Consider the following 13,838-nt stretch of genomic DNA (forward strand, 5'->3'; position numbering starts at 1 on the left):
ATACCCTCAGCAATGATAACATCATCAATAAAATAAATGGCAGGCGCACTTTAGCCATCGTAATACAACCGGACTGTGAAACGCGTCAAATATCTTGAGAGGGGCCATTCAGTATTTCAGTGCTTTTGAAGGCGTTCGGTAGGAGGAAAATTACCTGACTCTGTGGTTTATAACTTATTTAGCAGTCGAGGTGGCGGGCAGGTAGGTAGAGCCGGGCTGGGGGTGAGCCGGGCTTGCTGACCATGCAACTCACCCATTTTATTAATTTACACATATCTCCACTTGGTCTGTTTCTCCATGAGGCAAACAGAATAGGCAGTTGAGATACAGTATATTTAGTTTTCTTTGGGGGGGCAAACAGTCCAGTTATACTGCATAGATTCCATTATATAACGGGAGTCCTGGGCAGGTGGCAGCACTAGTGTTTGCCTCAGCAGAAAAAGGCCTGATCAATGGCCTTTTCTGGCTGTCAGTCTGGCCTAATTGATGAGTGGGCCGCTATCGAAGAAACTGTCCTCATTAAAAGCAGGTGGAGGATCGTGCAAGTGCTCTCTGTGGTTATGGTATGTTTTTGGGGGGTTAATGTTACAAAGAAAAGTCAATGCTCTTTCTGAACTGTATTTCTCTCACACTCTCTGGGATCTACTGGAAGGTTTTAGGGTTTAGGTGGTTGGGGCATTTCCTGACAAATTGGGTTGTATCAATGACAATACAGATTGAATTTGGTTTGATTGGAATTGACCATGGCTGCATATCTGCACAATGCTCTATTGTTGTATGGCATCTGAGTAATCAGAGCTAGAAAGAATTTAATTCGTTTCCAGGATTTTCTACGATCTACTTGCTCGAATTGTGGGAAGATATAGGTAGGCCAATTCTTAATTAAAGCATACATAACTCCAACTGAGGTTCCATCTGAGAAGCCTGGACTCTAGTAAGGTCGTATCCAAGGAAACAAACCATTTTTTTTGTCACTGAAAGATTGAGGTCAGCGTTAGCGCTTAAAAAACTTATTGCGGATCAAATCCCTTTAGCGGGATCGATTTGACAACAGCCAGTGAAATTGCAGGGCGCCAAATTCAAAACAACAAAAATCTCATAATTAAAATTCCTCAAACATACAAGTATTATCCACCATTTTAAAGATAATCCAACCACAGTGTCCGATTTCAAAAAGGCTTTACAGCGAAAGCACACCAAACGATTGTTAGGTCAGCACCTAGTCACAAAAAAAACATACAGCCATTTTCCAGCCAAAGAGAGGAGTCACAAAAAGCAGAAATAGAGATAAAATTAATCACTAACCTTTGGTGATCTCCATCAGATGGCACTCATAGGACTTCATGTTACACAATACATGTATGTTTTGTTCGATAAAGTTCATATTTATATCCAAAAATCTCAGTTTACATTGGTGTGTTATGTTCAGTAAGGTTTTGCCTCCAAAACCTCTGGTGACTTTGCAGAGAGCCACATCAATTTACAGAAATACTTATCATTAACTTTGATAAAATATACAAGTGTTATGCACAGAATTAAAGATACACTTCTCCTTAATGCAACCGCTGTGTCAGATTTTCAAAAAAGCTTCACGGCGAAAGCACACTTTGCAATATTCTGAGTACAGCGCTCAGACACCAAAACAAGCCATACAGATACCCGCCATGTTGGAGTCAACAGAAGTCAAAAATAGCATTATAAATAGTCACTTACCTTTGATGATCTTCATCGGAATGCACTCCCAGGAATCCCAGTTCCACAATAAATGTTCATTTTGTTCGATAAAGTTAATCTTTATGTCCAAATACCTCCATTTTGTTCGCGCGTTAGGTTCACTATTCCAAATGCAAGGTGCGCACTTACTAAGTCCAGACAAAAAGTCAAAAAAGTTATACTACAGTTTGTAGAAACATGTCAAACGATGTATAGAATCAATCTTTAGGATGTTTTTAATCATAAATCTTCAATAAAATTCCAACCGGACAATTCCTTTGTCTTTAGGAATGAAGAGGAACTCAGCTCGCTCACAAGGCTGCGCACGTGACTGAGCTCATGCCTTTTTTCCAGACACCTGATTCCATTAGCTCTTATTCTCTTCCCATTCACAGTAGTTCTAAAGACTGTTGACATCTAGTGGAAACCTTAGGAAGTGCAATATGACCCCATTTACACTGTATATTGGATAGGCAATCACTTGAAAAACTACAAGCCTCAGATTTCCCACTTCCTGGTTGGATTTTTCTCAGGTTTTCGCCTGCCACATGAGTTCTGTTGTACTCACAGACATCATTCAAACAGTTTTAGAAACTTCAGAGTGTTTTCTATCCAAATCTACTAATAATATGCATATCCTAGCTTCTGGGCCTGAGTAGCAGGCAGTTTACTCTGGGCACGCTTTTCATCCGGATGTGAAAATACTGCCCCCTAGCCGAAAGAGGATTTATTAAGTGGCTTGATCTTAGACAATGTTTTTAGCAATTTGTTTTCTTGTTTTCATTGAAGTAGCCCTTTTTAAATCGCTTGTTAGAGTATGAAATCTATGACTCTCAGATGAAAGCTACACCTGTACACTAAATCCATGTACCACCAAGGGAAATGGCATGTCCCTTACTGTGTAGCATCAAACATAGTGCAGCGTTAGACTTCCCTCTCGAAAGCATTTTTTTAAGTTACTTTCTAGAGTTAGCTCAAGTGTCAGGATTAACAGCCCTGTTGAGATGAACAAATTGAAATTAAATTAAACCCAGGACTTGACGGAACTCGGCTCTCTGCCTTGCAAGTTACTTTCCTAGACTATCTGTGTGAAGATTGGTCTAACACACCGTCTCGTAAGTAGTAATATAAAAGCTCTGTTGATAATGGCTGTATGCATGGTAGGGATTCCCAATCACCACACCTCAGACTTTATGCGCTCATCGAAGGAAATTCCAGCCTTTCCGGCTCAATTACGATATCGATTAAGTTGCAAATTCGCCAACAAGAGGTGAGCCAAGCTGACCCCTTGCATGCAGTGATCCGCCTGAGCTACCGCTGCATTTTTACTAGGGGCAGAGCGAGGGTATTATTTATACAGCCTTCCCCTAATGTTGCCACTTGGCTGCCCTCCGAACCCCCTTCGCCTTCGCAATAGGAACTTGTTACATTTGCTGCCCTGTATGTAAATCAGCATGTTAATCCGATTTTCAACAAATTTGTTCAAAAATAACTGATTGGCTCACAACGCATCCTATTTCATTAATGACTTGCAAATGAGGGCTGTTGGTGAGAGTGGTGCTATAGCAGGGGACAGTTGGTCGATGGCTGGCCAAGGACCCTAGAGTGAAGATGGAGAACCAGTGGACACTCTGGCGGGCAGATGGGGCTATTCTGTAGAAGTTCTCTAGGGAGAGGAGAAAAGGATTGGAGAGGCAAGGGAATGACAGAAAGGAGGAAAGGGAAGGAGAGCAGATAAGGAGGAGCATGAGGAGAGGGTGGAGAAGGAGGGAGAGGAGAGAGAAGGTGAGTAGAGGAGAGAAGATGGAGAGAGGGAAGAGGAGAGCAGAATAGAGCATGGGGAAAGGAGAGGATGGCAGGGGAGAAAGGGAGAGGGGAGGAGAAGAAGAGTAGAGTAGAGGAGGGGAGAGGACAGCAGAGAGCATCTGAAGCAGCGTGCCGATCTCTCTGAATGGTAATCACCAGTCCCACAGTGCTTTCTTTCCTGCCATGGAAACGCTTGCAGTCTACTCTGCTCAGCAGGTATGAGTAAAGGAGAGACGGATGGCAGGGTTACACAACTCATTCAGGGGGAGAGAGAATGCGTGTGACACAGGGACTGGCAGACAGGGCTTTTAAAAGGAGAATTCACAACATAGGTCGTGGATGTCTTTATCTGCAATGAAAACCACCATCATATGAGTGATGATTGATTTGATTTGAGACAATGCTCGCTAGGGTTGAATGGCGGAAACCGGTTACCGAGATTTATCGCCCAAAACCACTCCCTTTTCCAGGGGTAAATAACTGCAAGAAACCGGTAAATTCAAATAAATTATTTATATGAACAGCATGAAGTGAAATGGAACTGATAAATTATATGCAATGTCTAAATCTGGCTTCTCTACGGCCTTCTCTCTGCATGATGAATCATCAACGCTCAGGGTGGGGACAGACCATCTCAGTATGGAGCACAGTTCACAATGCATGTAGACCTATCATCTCATCACGGTAACTTTTTCTTGTGACAGGTAGGCATACATTTGCTCAAGCATAGCCTATACTAAAGTATTATAAAGACTGAATGTACGTCTAATTTACACATCTCCATTTGGCTTTCGAAGGGTCACCTTATTTTTTAATTGTAAAGATTAAAAAAACATTATATTGCAGCTGCAGTTTTAAAACAGCCTATCACTTGAATATCGTTGCTTTAAATCAGTGCATGTGCGAGCACTCTCTCACATTCTTTCTCTCCCTCCATCAACTTCATTCAAATTCTATCCAAAATAGACCATCCTGTTCAAGATTGATATATAGGCCTATAGATAGATAGATAGATGTCCAAGCCTACCTCTTTCAGGTAATACATTCTATGCAGTATTAGCCTTATATTTAGCTAATGTATGTATGTAATAAGCTTCTAACTTGTAGCCTCTGTCTCTTGTGCAATACTCACCCAGCTGTGCTCCTCTGGCCTCTCTCCTTAAAAAATGCTCCTTAGCTCTTGGAGTCCCATGCAGGAAAAGCTAGACAAGAATAGCTTGCTGGACATACTTTTTTTTCTCATTTCTTATACCAATAGACTATTCAAAGAGGGACGCAATCTCTTGTTTGCTGAATGTTAAATACAGCAGCCTATAGAACTCACGGGTAGTTTGAAAGAAGAGCGAACACGTGATGGTGGTAGGCTAGCAGTTATTTATTCAGAGCCATAACTATTCAATCCAATTCTAGTTCTATATTATTCAAGCATGTCATTAGAATGATGAAGATAAGGATAACAAAACTTACTTCATTTAACTGTTGAAAGCGAGGTAGGAATAAATCAACGCTAGAGAGAGAATGCTAATAACATTAGCCTCTCTACCTACTCAACAGCCAGTGGAATCCCGTGGCGCGTTATTCAAATACCTTAGAAATGCTATTACTTCAATTTCTCAAACATATGACTATTTTACACCATTTTAAAGACAAGACTCTCGTTAATCTAACCACACTGTCCGATTTCAAAAAGGCTTTACAACGAAAGCAAAACATTAGATTATGTCAGCAGAGTACCCAGCCAGAAATAATCAGACACCCATTTTTCAAGCTAGCATATAATGTCACATAAACCCAAACCACAGCTAAATGCAACACTAACCTTTGATGATCTTCATCAGATGACACCCCTAGGACATTATGTTATACAATACATGCATGTTTTGTTCAATCAAGTTCATATTTATATCAAAAACCAGCTTTTTACATTAGCATGTGACGTTCAGAACTAGCATTCCCACCACAAACTTCCAGTGAATTTACTAAATTACTCACGATAAACGTTCACAAAAAACATAACAATTATTTTAAGAATTATAGATACAGAACTCCTTTATGCAATCGCTATGTCCGATTTTAAAATAGCTTTTCGGCAAAAGCACATTTTGCAATATTCTGAGTAGATAGCCCAGCCATCATGACTAGCTATTTTGAACCCCACCAAGTTTGGCCCTCACCAAACTCCGATTTACTATTAGAAAAATTGGATTACCTTTGCTGTTCTTCGTCAGAATGCACTCCCAGGACTTCTACTTCAATAACAAATGTTGGTTTGGTTCAAAATAATCCATAGTTATGTTCAAATATCCTCTGTTTTGTTCGTGCGTTCAAGACACTATCCGAAGGGTGACGAAGGGTGACGCGCCCGACGCGTTTCGTGACATAAAAATTCTAAATATTCTGGCTGTCACAACCTGTCTTGGGGATGACTCACTTGCTATGAAACAATGGCACTGTGGCAGACACAGGCGCATACTCTGACAGTCAGAAAGTTGTAAAAACACTCCTGCACAAAATATTTGCAAGTACTGTATATCGGTCACCAGTGATATAAGCTGATTTAGCCTGCCTGCTGCTAGCAAGCTTCACTGACATTATTTTTTGTTGCCATGTTAGTAAAATGACTTACGTAACATTCAAGCACAAGGTGGATGTCATTACTTACAAAATAAATATTGTTGAATGAAGCTGGCTGATTGACTTCATGACTCCATCTGTAGTCACTTACTACTAATGTAGCCCTACTGTATGAGTGAGTGACTTCACATTCATCATTCTAGCTTGATCCCGTGGTGCAGTGGTTTTCTCAAAGTCAGTGTCTTGGAGGCATTTTATTTTCATCTTGATTAATAGGGACAATATGATGCTTCACACACACTTGCCTGGGCTATTTTTAGGTGCCGGCCACTACGCAACTCTGGAGAGATGGCATATGGACTTACAACAAGCGTAAAACTAACATTTACAAATAAATTCACTGTTTGATTGTGAAAAATCATGTTTAAAGTAATATACGTTGTTTTGGGGAGTGTGGGAACAGCTATTTTTGTATTGGAAGTGGCTTTAACCTTTGAAGCTGCCTGCTCAAACATTTGAATTTAACTGAAGGCACAAATATTTTCCTGTTGTTTCAAAGTATTAGATACCAAATATATAGTAAATGGAAAAGGGCCTGAGAGACTACTGGTAGATCACTTATTTACGTCATTATAAATTGGTACATTGGAAATATTTTTTGCTAATATTTTTATGCTTTTAGTGTCCTGCAAATATGCATATGAACTCTGAGGTAAATGGGGAAAGTGATGTTTATCGAAAACACTGTGGTAAAAAAATGTATGAGCCTCTTGTCGTGAAACATGTACCGCTGTCTTTGTGGGAAAGTGTGTGACAGTTACAATGAAGTCGGAAAACAAACAACCTCAAGTAATTTGTTCATTCACTAAAATACAACCTCTCTCAGAGAATCTGGGACTTTGGCTCTTATTTCTGCGCTCTTATTAGCCGTTCCTAATAAGTTTGGCCTGACCACATAACCTGACCAGGAAAGTCTCTCGGACCTACAATAGTTACAGAAGAAAACGTATGTGAACCCTTTAGAACTACCTGGATTTCTGCATAAATTGGTCATAAAATATACTGCTCAAAAAAATAAAGGGAACACTTAAACAACACAATGTAACTCCAAGTCAATCACACTTCTGTGAAATCAAACTGTCCACTTAGGAAGCAACACTGATTGACAATACATTTCACATGCTGTTGTGCAAATGGAATAGACAACAGGTGGAAATTATAGGCAATTAGCAAGACACCCCCAATAAAGGAGTGGTTCTGCAGGTGGTGACCACAGACCACTTCTCAGTTTCTATGCTTCCTGGCTGATGTTTTGGTCACTTTTGAATGCTGGCGGTGCTTTCACTCTAGTGGTAGCATGAGACGGAGTCTACAACCCACACAAGTGGCTCAGGTAGTGCAGCTCATCCAGGATGGCACATCAATGCGAGCTGTGGCAAGAAGGTTTGCTGTGTCTGTCAGCGTAGTGTCCAGAGCATGGAGGCGCTACCAGGAGACAGGCTAGTACATCAGGAGACGTGGAGGAGGCCGTAGGAGTGCAACAACCCAGCAGCAGGACCGCTACCTCCGCCTTTGTGCAAGGAGGAGCAGGAGAAGCACTGCCAGAGCCCTGCAAAATGACCTCCAGCAGGCCACAAATGTGCATGTGTCTGCTCAAACGGTCAGAAACAGACTCCATGAGGGTGGTATGAGGGCCCGACATCCACAGGTGGGGGTTGTGCTTACAGCCCAACACCGTGCAGGACGTTTGGCATTTTGCCAGAGAGCACCAAGATTGGCAAATTCGCCACTGGCGCCCTGTGCTCTTCACAGATGAAAGCAGGTTCACACTGAGCACATGTGACAGACGTGACAGAGTCTGGAGATGCCGTGGAGAACGTTCTGCTGCCTGCAACATCCTCCAGCATGACCGGTTTGGCGGTGGGTCAGTCATGGGGTGGGGTGGCATTTCTTTGGGGGGCCGCACAGCCCTCAATGTGCTCACCAGAGGTAGCCTGACTGCCATTAGGTACCGAGATGAGATCCTCAGACCCCTTGTGAGACCATATGCTGGTGCGGTTGGCCCTGGGTTCCTCCTAATGCAAGACAATGCTAGACCTCATGTGGCTGGAGTGTGTCAGCAGTTCCTGCAAGAGGAAGGCATTGATGCTATGGACTGGCCCGCCCGTTCCCCAGACCTGAATCCAATTGAGCACATCTGGGACATCATGTCTCGCTCCATCCACCAACGCCACGTTGCACCACAGACTGTCCAGGAGTTGGCAGATGCTTTAGTCCAGGTCTGGGAGGAGATCCCTCAGGAGACCATCCGCCACCTCATCAGGAGCATGCCCAGGCGTTGTAGGGAGGTCATACAGGCACGTGGAGGCCACACACACTACTGAGCCTCATTTTGACTTGTTTTAAGGACATTACATCAAAGTTGGATCAGGCTGTAGGGTGTTTTTCCACTTTAATTTTGAGTGTGACTCCAAATCCAGACCTCCATGGGTTGATAAATTGGATTTCCATTGATTATTTTTGTGTGATTTTGTTGTCAGCACATTCAACTATGTAAAGAAAAAAGTATTTAATAAGATTATTTCATTCATTCAGATCTAGGATGTGTTATTTTAGTGTTCCCTTTATTTTTTTGAGCAGTGTATTATCTGAACTTCATCTAAGTCACAACAATAGACCAACACAATCTACTTAAACTAATAACACACAAACAATTATAATTGTTTTGTGTTTATTGAACACAGCGTGTAAACATTCACAGTGCAGGTTGGAAAAAGTATGTGAACCCTTGTATTTAATTACAGGTTGACCCTCCTTTGGCAGCAATAACCTCAACCAAATGTTTTCTGTAGTTGTGGATCAGACCTGCACAACGGTCAGGAGGCATTTTGGACCATTCCTCTTTACAAAACTTTTTCAGTTCCACAATATTCTTGGGATGTCTGGTGTGAACTGCTCTCTTGAGGTCATGCCACAGCATCTCAATTGGGTTGAGGTCAGGACTCTGACTGGGTCACTCCAGAAGGCATATTTTCTTCTGTTCAAGCCATTCTGTTGTTGATTTACTTCTGTCTTTTGGGTTGTTGTCCTGTTGCATCACCTAACTTCTGTTGAGCTTCAATTGGCGGACAGATAGCCTTACATTCTCCTGCAAAATGTCTTGATAAACTTGGGAATTCATTTTTCCGTCGATGATAGCAAGCTGTCCAGGCCCTGAGGCAGCAAAGCAGCCCCAAACCATGATGCTCCCTCCACCATAGTTTACAGTTGGGATGAGGTTTTGATGTTGGTGTGCTGTGCCTTTTTTTCTCCACACATAATGTTGTGTGTTCCTTCCGAACAACACAACTTTAGTTTCATCTGTCCACAGAATATTTTGCCAGTATCGCTGTGGAACATCAAGGTGCTCTTTTGCGAACTTCAGACGTGCAGCAATGTTTTTTTTGGATAGCAGCGGCTTCTTCCATGGACACCATTCTTGTTTAGTGTTTTACATATTGTAGACTCGTCAACAGAGATGTTAGCATCTTCCAGAGATTTCGGTAAGTCTTTAGCTGACACTCTAGGATTCTGTGCTGTGCTCTTGCAGTCATCTTTGCAGGACAGCCACTCCAAGGGAGAGTAGCAACAGTGCTGAAATGTCAACATTTTTATAGACAATTTGTCTTACCGTGGACTGACTTTTAGAGATACTTTTGTAACCCTTTCCAGCTTTATGCAAGGCGACCATACTTTAATCTTAGGTCTTCTGAGATCTCTTTTGTTCGAGGCATGGTTCACATCCTATTCCTGTGAATAGTAAACTCAAATTTTGTTAATGTTTTTTATGGGGCAGGGCAGCTCTAACCAAAATCTCCAATCTCGTCTCATTGAGTCGACTCCAAGTTAGTTGACTCCTGACACCAATTAGCTTTTGAAGAAGTCATTAGCCTAGGGGTTCACATACTTCTTCCAACCTACACTGTGAATGTTTAAATTATGTATTCAAAATAGAAAAATACAATCATTTGTGTTATTAGTTTAAGCACACTGATGTGATAAAATGTGATCTGATCACATTATATGTAAAATGGGTTCACATACATTTTCTTGCCACTGTATAGTATACAATGACTTATACCCAGTGTTTTTTCTTGGTCTCTAAAGGGAGACGTGACTTCTGATTCTGGTTCTGACACCAAAATGATGCTAGCTAGCTTTGGTGAGCTAGCTTTCGTTCAGCCATCTTTATTAAAAACTGGAACTTTTTGTGTCCCCAGGTGGCAGCCATAATTATAAATACAATCAGTACAGTAAGGTTGCTTATTTATAGGAAAAACACGGAACCAAAATTCTTAGCATTAGTGCTGATGTTGCCTATTACTCTTTCTCTCCATAGGGCTAAAGAAGGGGCGCTTCTGGATCACGCCTGACCCGTACCACAACGACGACAACATCCAAATCGGCCGCGAGGTCAAGATCTCCTGCCAGGTAGAGGCAACGCCCGCTGAAGAGCTTCTGTTCAGTTGGCTGAAGAATGGCCGGCCGCTGCGCAGCTCGGAGCGCATGGTCATCACCCACACCGACCCCGACGTCCAGCCCGGCACTACCAACCTGGACATCATTGACCTCAAGTTCACAGACTTTGGCACGTACACCTGCGTGGCGGCGCTGAAGAACGGCGGCATCCCCGAAGTCAGCATCGATGTCAATATCTCTTCGACTACAGGTGAGCAATGGACTGTACTGTTGTCCTTCTAGTCGTTTAATAGGTTTTTGGCACAGTTGACTAAAGTAGCATATTGTAGGGCTCATCATTACAGGACGTCATAGGTTACAGCAGGGCTCTCTAACCCTGTTCCTGGAGAGCTACCCTTCTGTAGGTTTTCGCTCTAAACCCAGTTATATTTAACCTGATTCAGTTTATCTACCTGCTAATTATTAGAATCATGTGTGGTAGATTAGAGTTGGAGCAAAAACCTACAGGACAGTAGCTCTCCAGGAACAAGTTTGGAGAGCCCTGGGTTACAGGGATATGGAAAGTCATCAAGCTCTTTCAGTGTTTATGAAGGATGAGATGATGGGACAGCCCCTCCACACCCCTACCTAACCCTCTTAGTAGGCAATACACAAAGTACATACTACAGTATGTGTACTTCGATAGGAAGGACACGCCATGACTGAACGATGGGCAGACGTGGCAAAAACACAGACTTCCATTCATATACAGTCCATAAACCTTATGTGCTGGATTTTAAAGCATGATGAGTTTCCAGTAAAGTCCAGATTCTAATGGGAGTGTTTTCGGGCCAGATTGTTGGGATCTGTCCATTCAATCAGGTCTAAATCTGTCGCTAATATGCGCATTCCTACTTCCAAACCTACTGATTATTTACAGCCTGCTAGTGTAGGGTCACCTGTGTTATTTTCTCCTAATTAGCTACTCCCTCTGTAATTTTCCTTTAGTTTGTTGGCGTACGAACTGATGCAAAAGATCTTTAGGTGTTTTTTTTAAAACAATTGATAATGAGTTAGTAATGCCGGAGCGGAACATCAAATGTTTGATGATAAGCCCGGACATTATTATTCCTGTTGTGGGCGGGAGGATTGGTAAATTGTCAATGAAACGGAAGGAGAACTTAAAAACATCAAGGAGCTGACCATTAGGATCATTGAAGTCCATTAAAACTACTTTTGTGAGTAGCTACAATGCATAAACCCAGAAATAGATGAGTCTATTTGTGCGGGAGCCTTTGTAGGACATGCTAATGTGCATCAACCTGGAAATACACACACACACACACACACACACACACACACACACACACACATGCTTCCCTCTCTGGCGCAGGTCTCCTGCAACTACTTACGTAAGTCTCAGGTGGTGTGTGTTCTTTCCTTCCCTCTCATCTAGCTGTCTTGATCGGTTCGTCAGATTCACATTTTTAAGACCTGCATTTGCCTTTGTTGTCACCTCCAGTATATTAACCAATGGAGCAGAGAAGCAGTTTCCAACATGCATTACTAAAATCCATTTGAGCTAAGCAAAGTAAAGCCTATCCAGAATGATTGGCCTGGGTTGGGATGATAGTATATGCCTTTGGCAGAGAACCCCCATAGGGGAGCAGAGCTTAAAGCTCAGGGGGAGATGGCTACCCCTCAAACGTGCCAAATAAATGAGACCTGTCTGTTCATTCGTTGCCTCTCTGTTCTGTGTTCCCTTCCCTTACTCTATTACATATTTGGCGCTATTTTGTATTCATAGCTTTTTATTTCAGTGTAGCAGCGGCGGATTGGGATTGCAGTAGCAGGGGATGAAGGATGAATTGAAACAAGGATACCACAGTCATAGCACTGTTGGAGAGGGGGGAGGATGATGGGGTTGTTCAGAGGGTTGGATGGTCAGAATACAAAGGGCAAAAATCTAAGGGCTTCCTGCGTCCCACTGAGTGATTTGTGATATACTGTCTACCAACCCCTAATCCTGGCTAAAGAACTATAGGGTGTGCAGGCTTTTGTTCTTGCCCACCTGATTCAGCTATTCAAGGTCTAGGTGATTTGTTGATTAGTTGAATCAAGTGTTAGTGCTGGGTTGGGATAAAACTTGGCTCTACCCCAGTAACATTGCGTAAAGTAACAATTGCGTAAACGTAACTTAAAATAGCATCACATAAAGGAACATTACGCAAAGTGACATCACATAAGGTAACATCACATAAGGTAACATCATGTAAAGCAATGTAACGCAACGAAACATCACAAAGTAGCACCACGTAAAGTTAAGTGACGTTAAGTTTCTTTTTCCATCTCTTCCAGTCCCTCCGGAGCTGACGGTGCCGCGAGGCAAGTCCCCCATGGTGGTCCAGGAGGGTGACACAGTGGACCTGCAGTGCCTGGTGTCGGGGAAGCCGAAGCCCATCATCCTCTGGTCGAGGGCCGACAAGGAAGTGCCTATGCCCGATGGCAGCCTTCAGACAGAAAGCTATGATGGTGTGCTGCGCATCGTCAATGTCTCGCGTGAGATGACTGGAACCTACCGTTGCGCCACCAGCCAGTACAACGGCTTCAACGTGAAGCCCCGGGAAGCGCTGGTGGAGCTCACCGTGCAATGTGAGTATTCTGGATATACTGTGTTTTTACAGTACACTTCTGATAAATGCAATGGGTTTGAACCACGGTGGGTTACGTTGGTTCCATGAGCTGGATAGGTCTCTGTAAGGAGGAGGTCAGGAGAGGTGAATGAACCGTCCAAAATTCAAAAATTATATATTTCAATTGTGACTTGCAATCTGAGTGGCACTTATCAGGAGTCGACTGTACACTGGAATGCACATAAGTTTTAAGGGGTTTAAGTTAGATGTGTGGGAATTTCTTATGTTGCTATCGGTATTATATTTTGTTCGATACATCATACCTCATCAATTCAATACATCATTAATTTAAATTTGTAACAGCACATAACCTTGGTGCGTTACGCATTTCGCAAATCATCTCGCCTCGGCTAATCATTAAAACGTCTGGATTCAATTTCCCCAGGTTGAAAGGTTAATGTAACATAATCAATTCCCTATGTACATTCCACGTTCAAAGAAAACATTTCAACACGACTTTAACTTAGTCATGCCAAAAACGTGACGGGAAAGGGTCATATCTCAGTGTTAATGACCATTAGCGGCCTACACTTAAGAGAAACAAGAGGCATTTTAGAATTGCATAATCCATAACGTTTATTGACCTTGTACATACATGCGTACGAGGAAATTATC

General features: G+C 42.5%; 1 protein-coding gene across 1 annotated transcript in view; it reads left to right on the forward strand.

The window, feature by feature from the left end:
- Window positions 1-13,838, forward strand: part of LOC106610629 (MAM domain-containing glycosylphosphatidylinositol anchor protein 2) — a 231,850-nt gene that overhangs the window by 111,564 nt on the left and 106,448 nt on the right. The window contains exons 7-8 of the mRNA XM_045723335.1: window positions 10,472-10,801; window positions 12,889-13,182. Coding sequence (XP_045579291.1) covers window positions 10,472-10,801; window positions 12,889-13,182 — 624 coding nt within the window. The remainder of the gene's footprint in view (window positions 1-10,471; window positions 10,802-12,888; window positions 13,183-13,838) is intronic.

Source organism: Salmo salar, chromosome ssa09, assembly GCF_905237065.1.
Source record: "Salmo salar chromosome ssa09, Ssal_v3.1, whole genome shotgun sequence".
Lineage (NCBI taxonomy): Eukaryota > Metazoa > Chordata > Actinopteri > Salmoniformes > Salmonidae > Salmo > Salmo salar.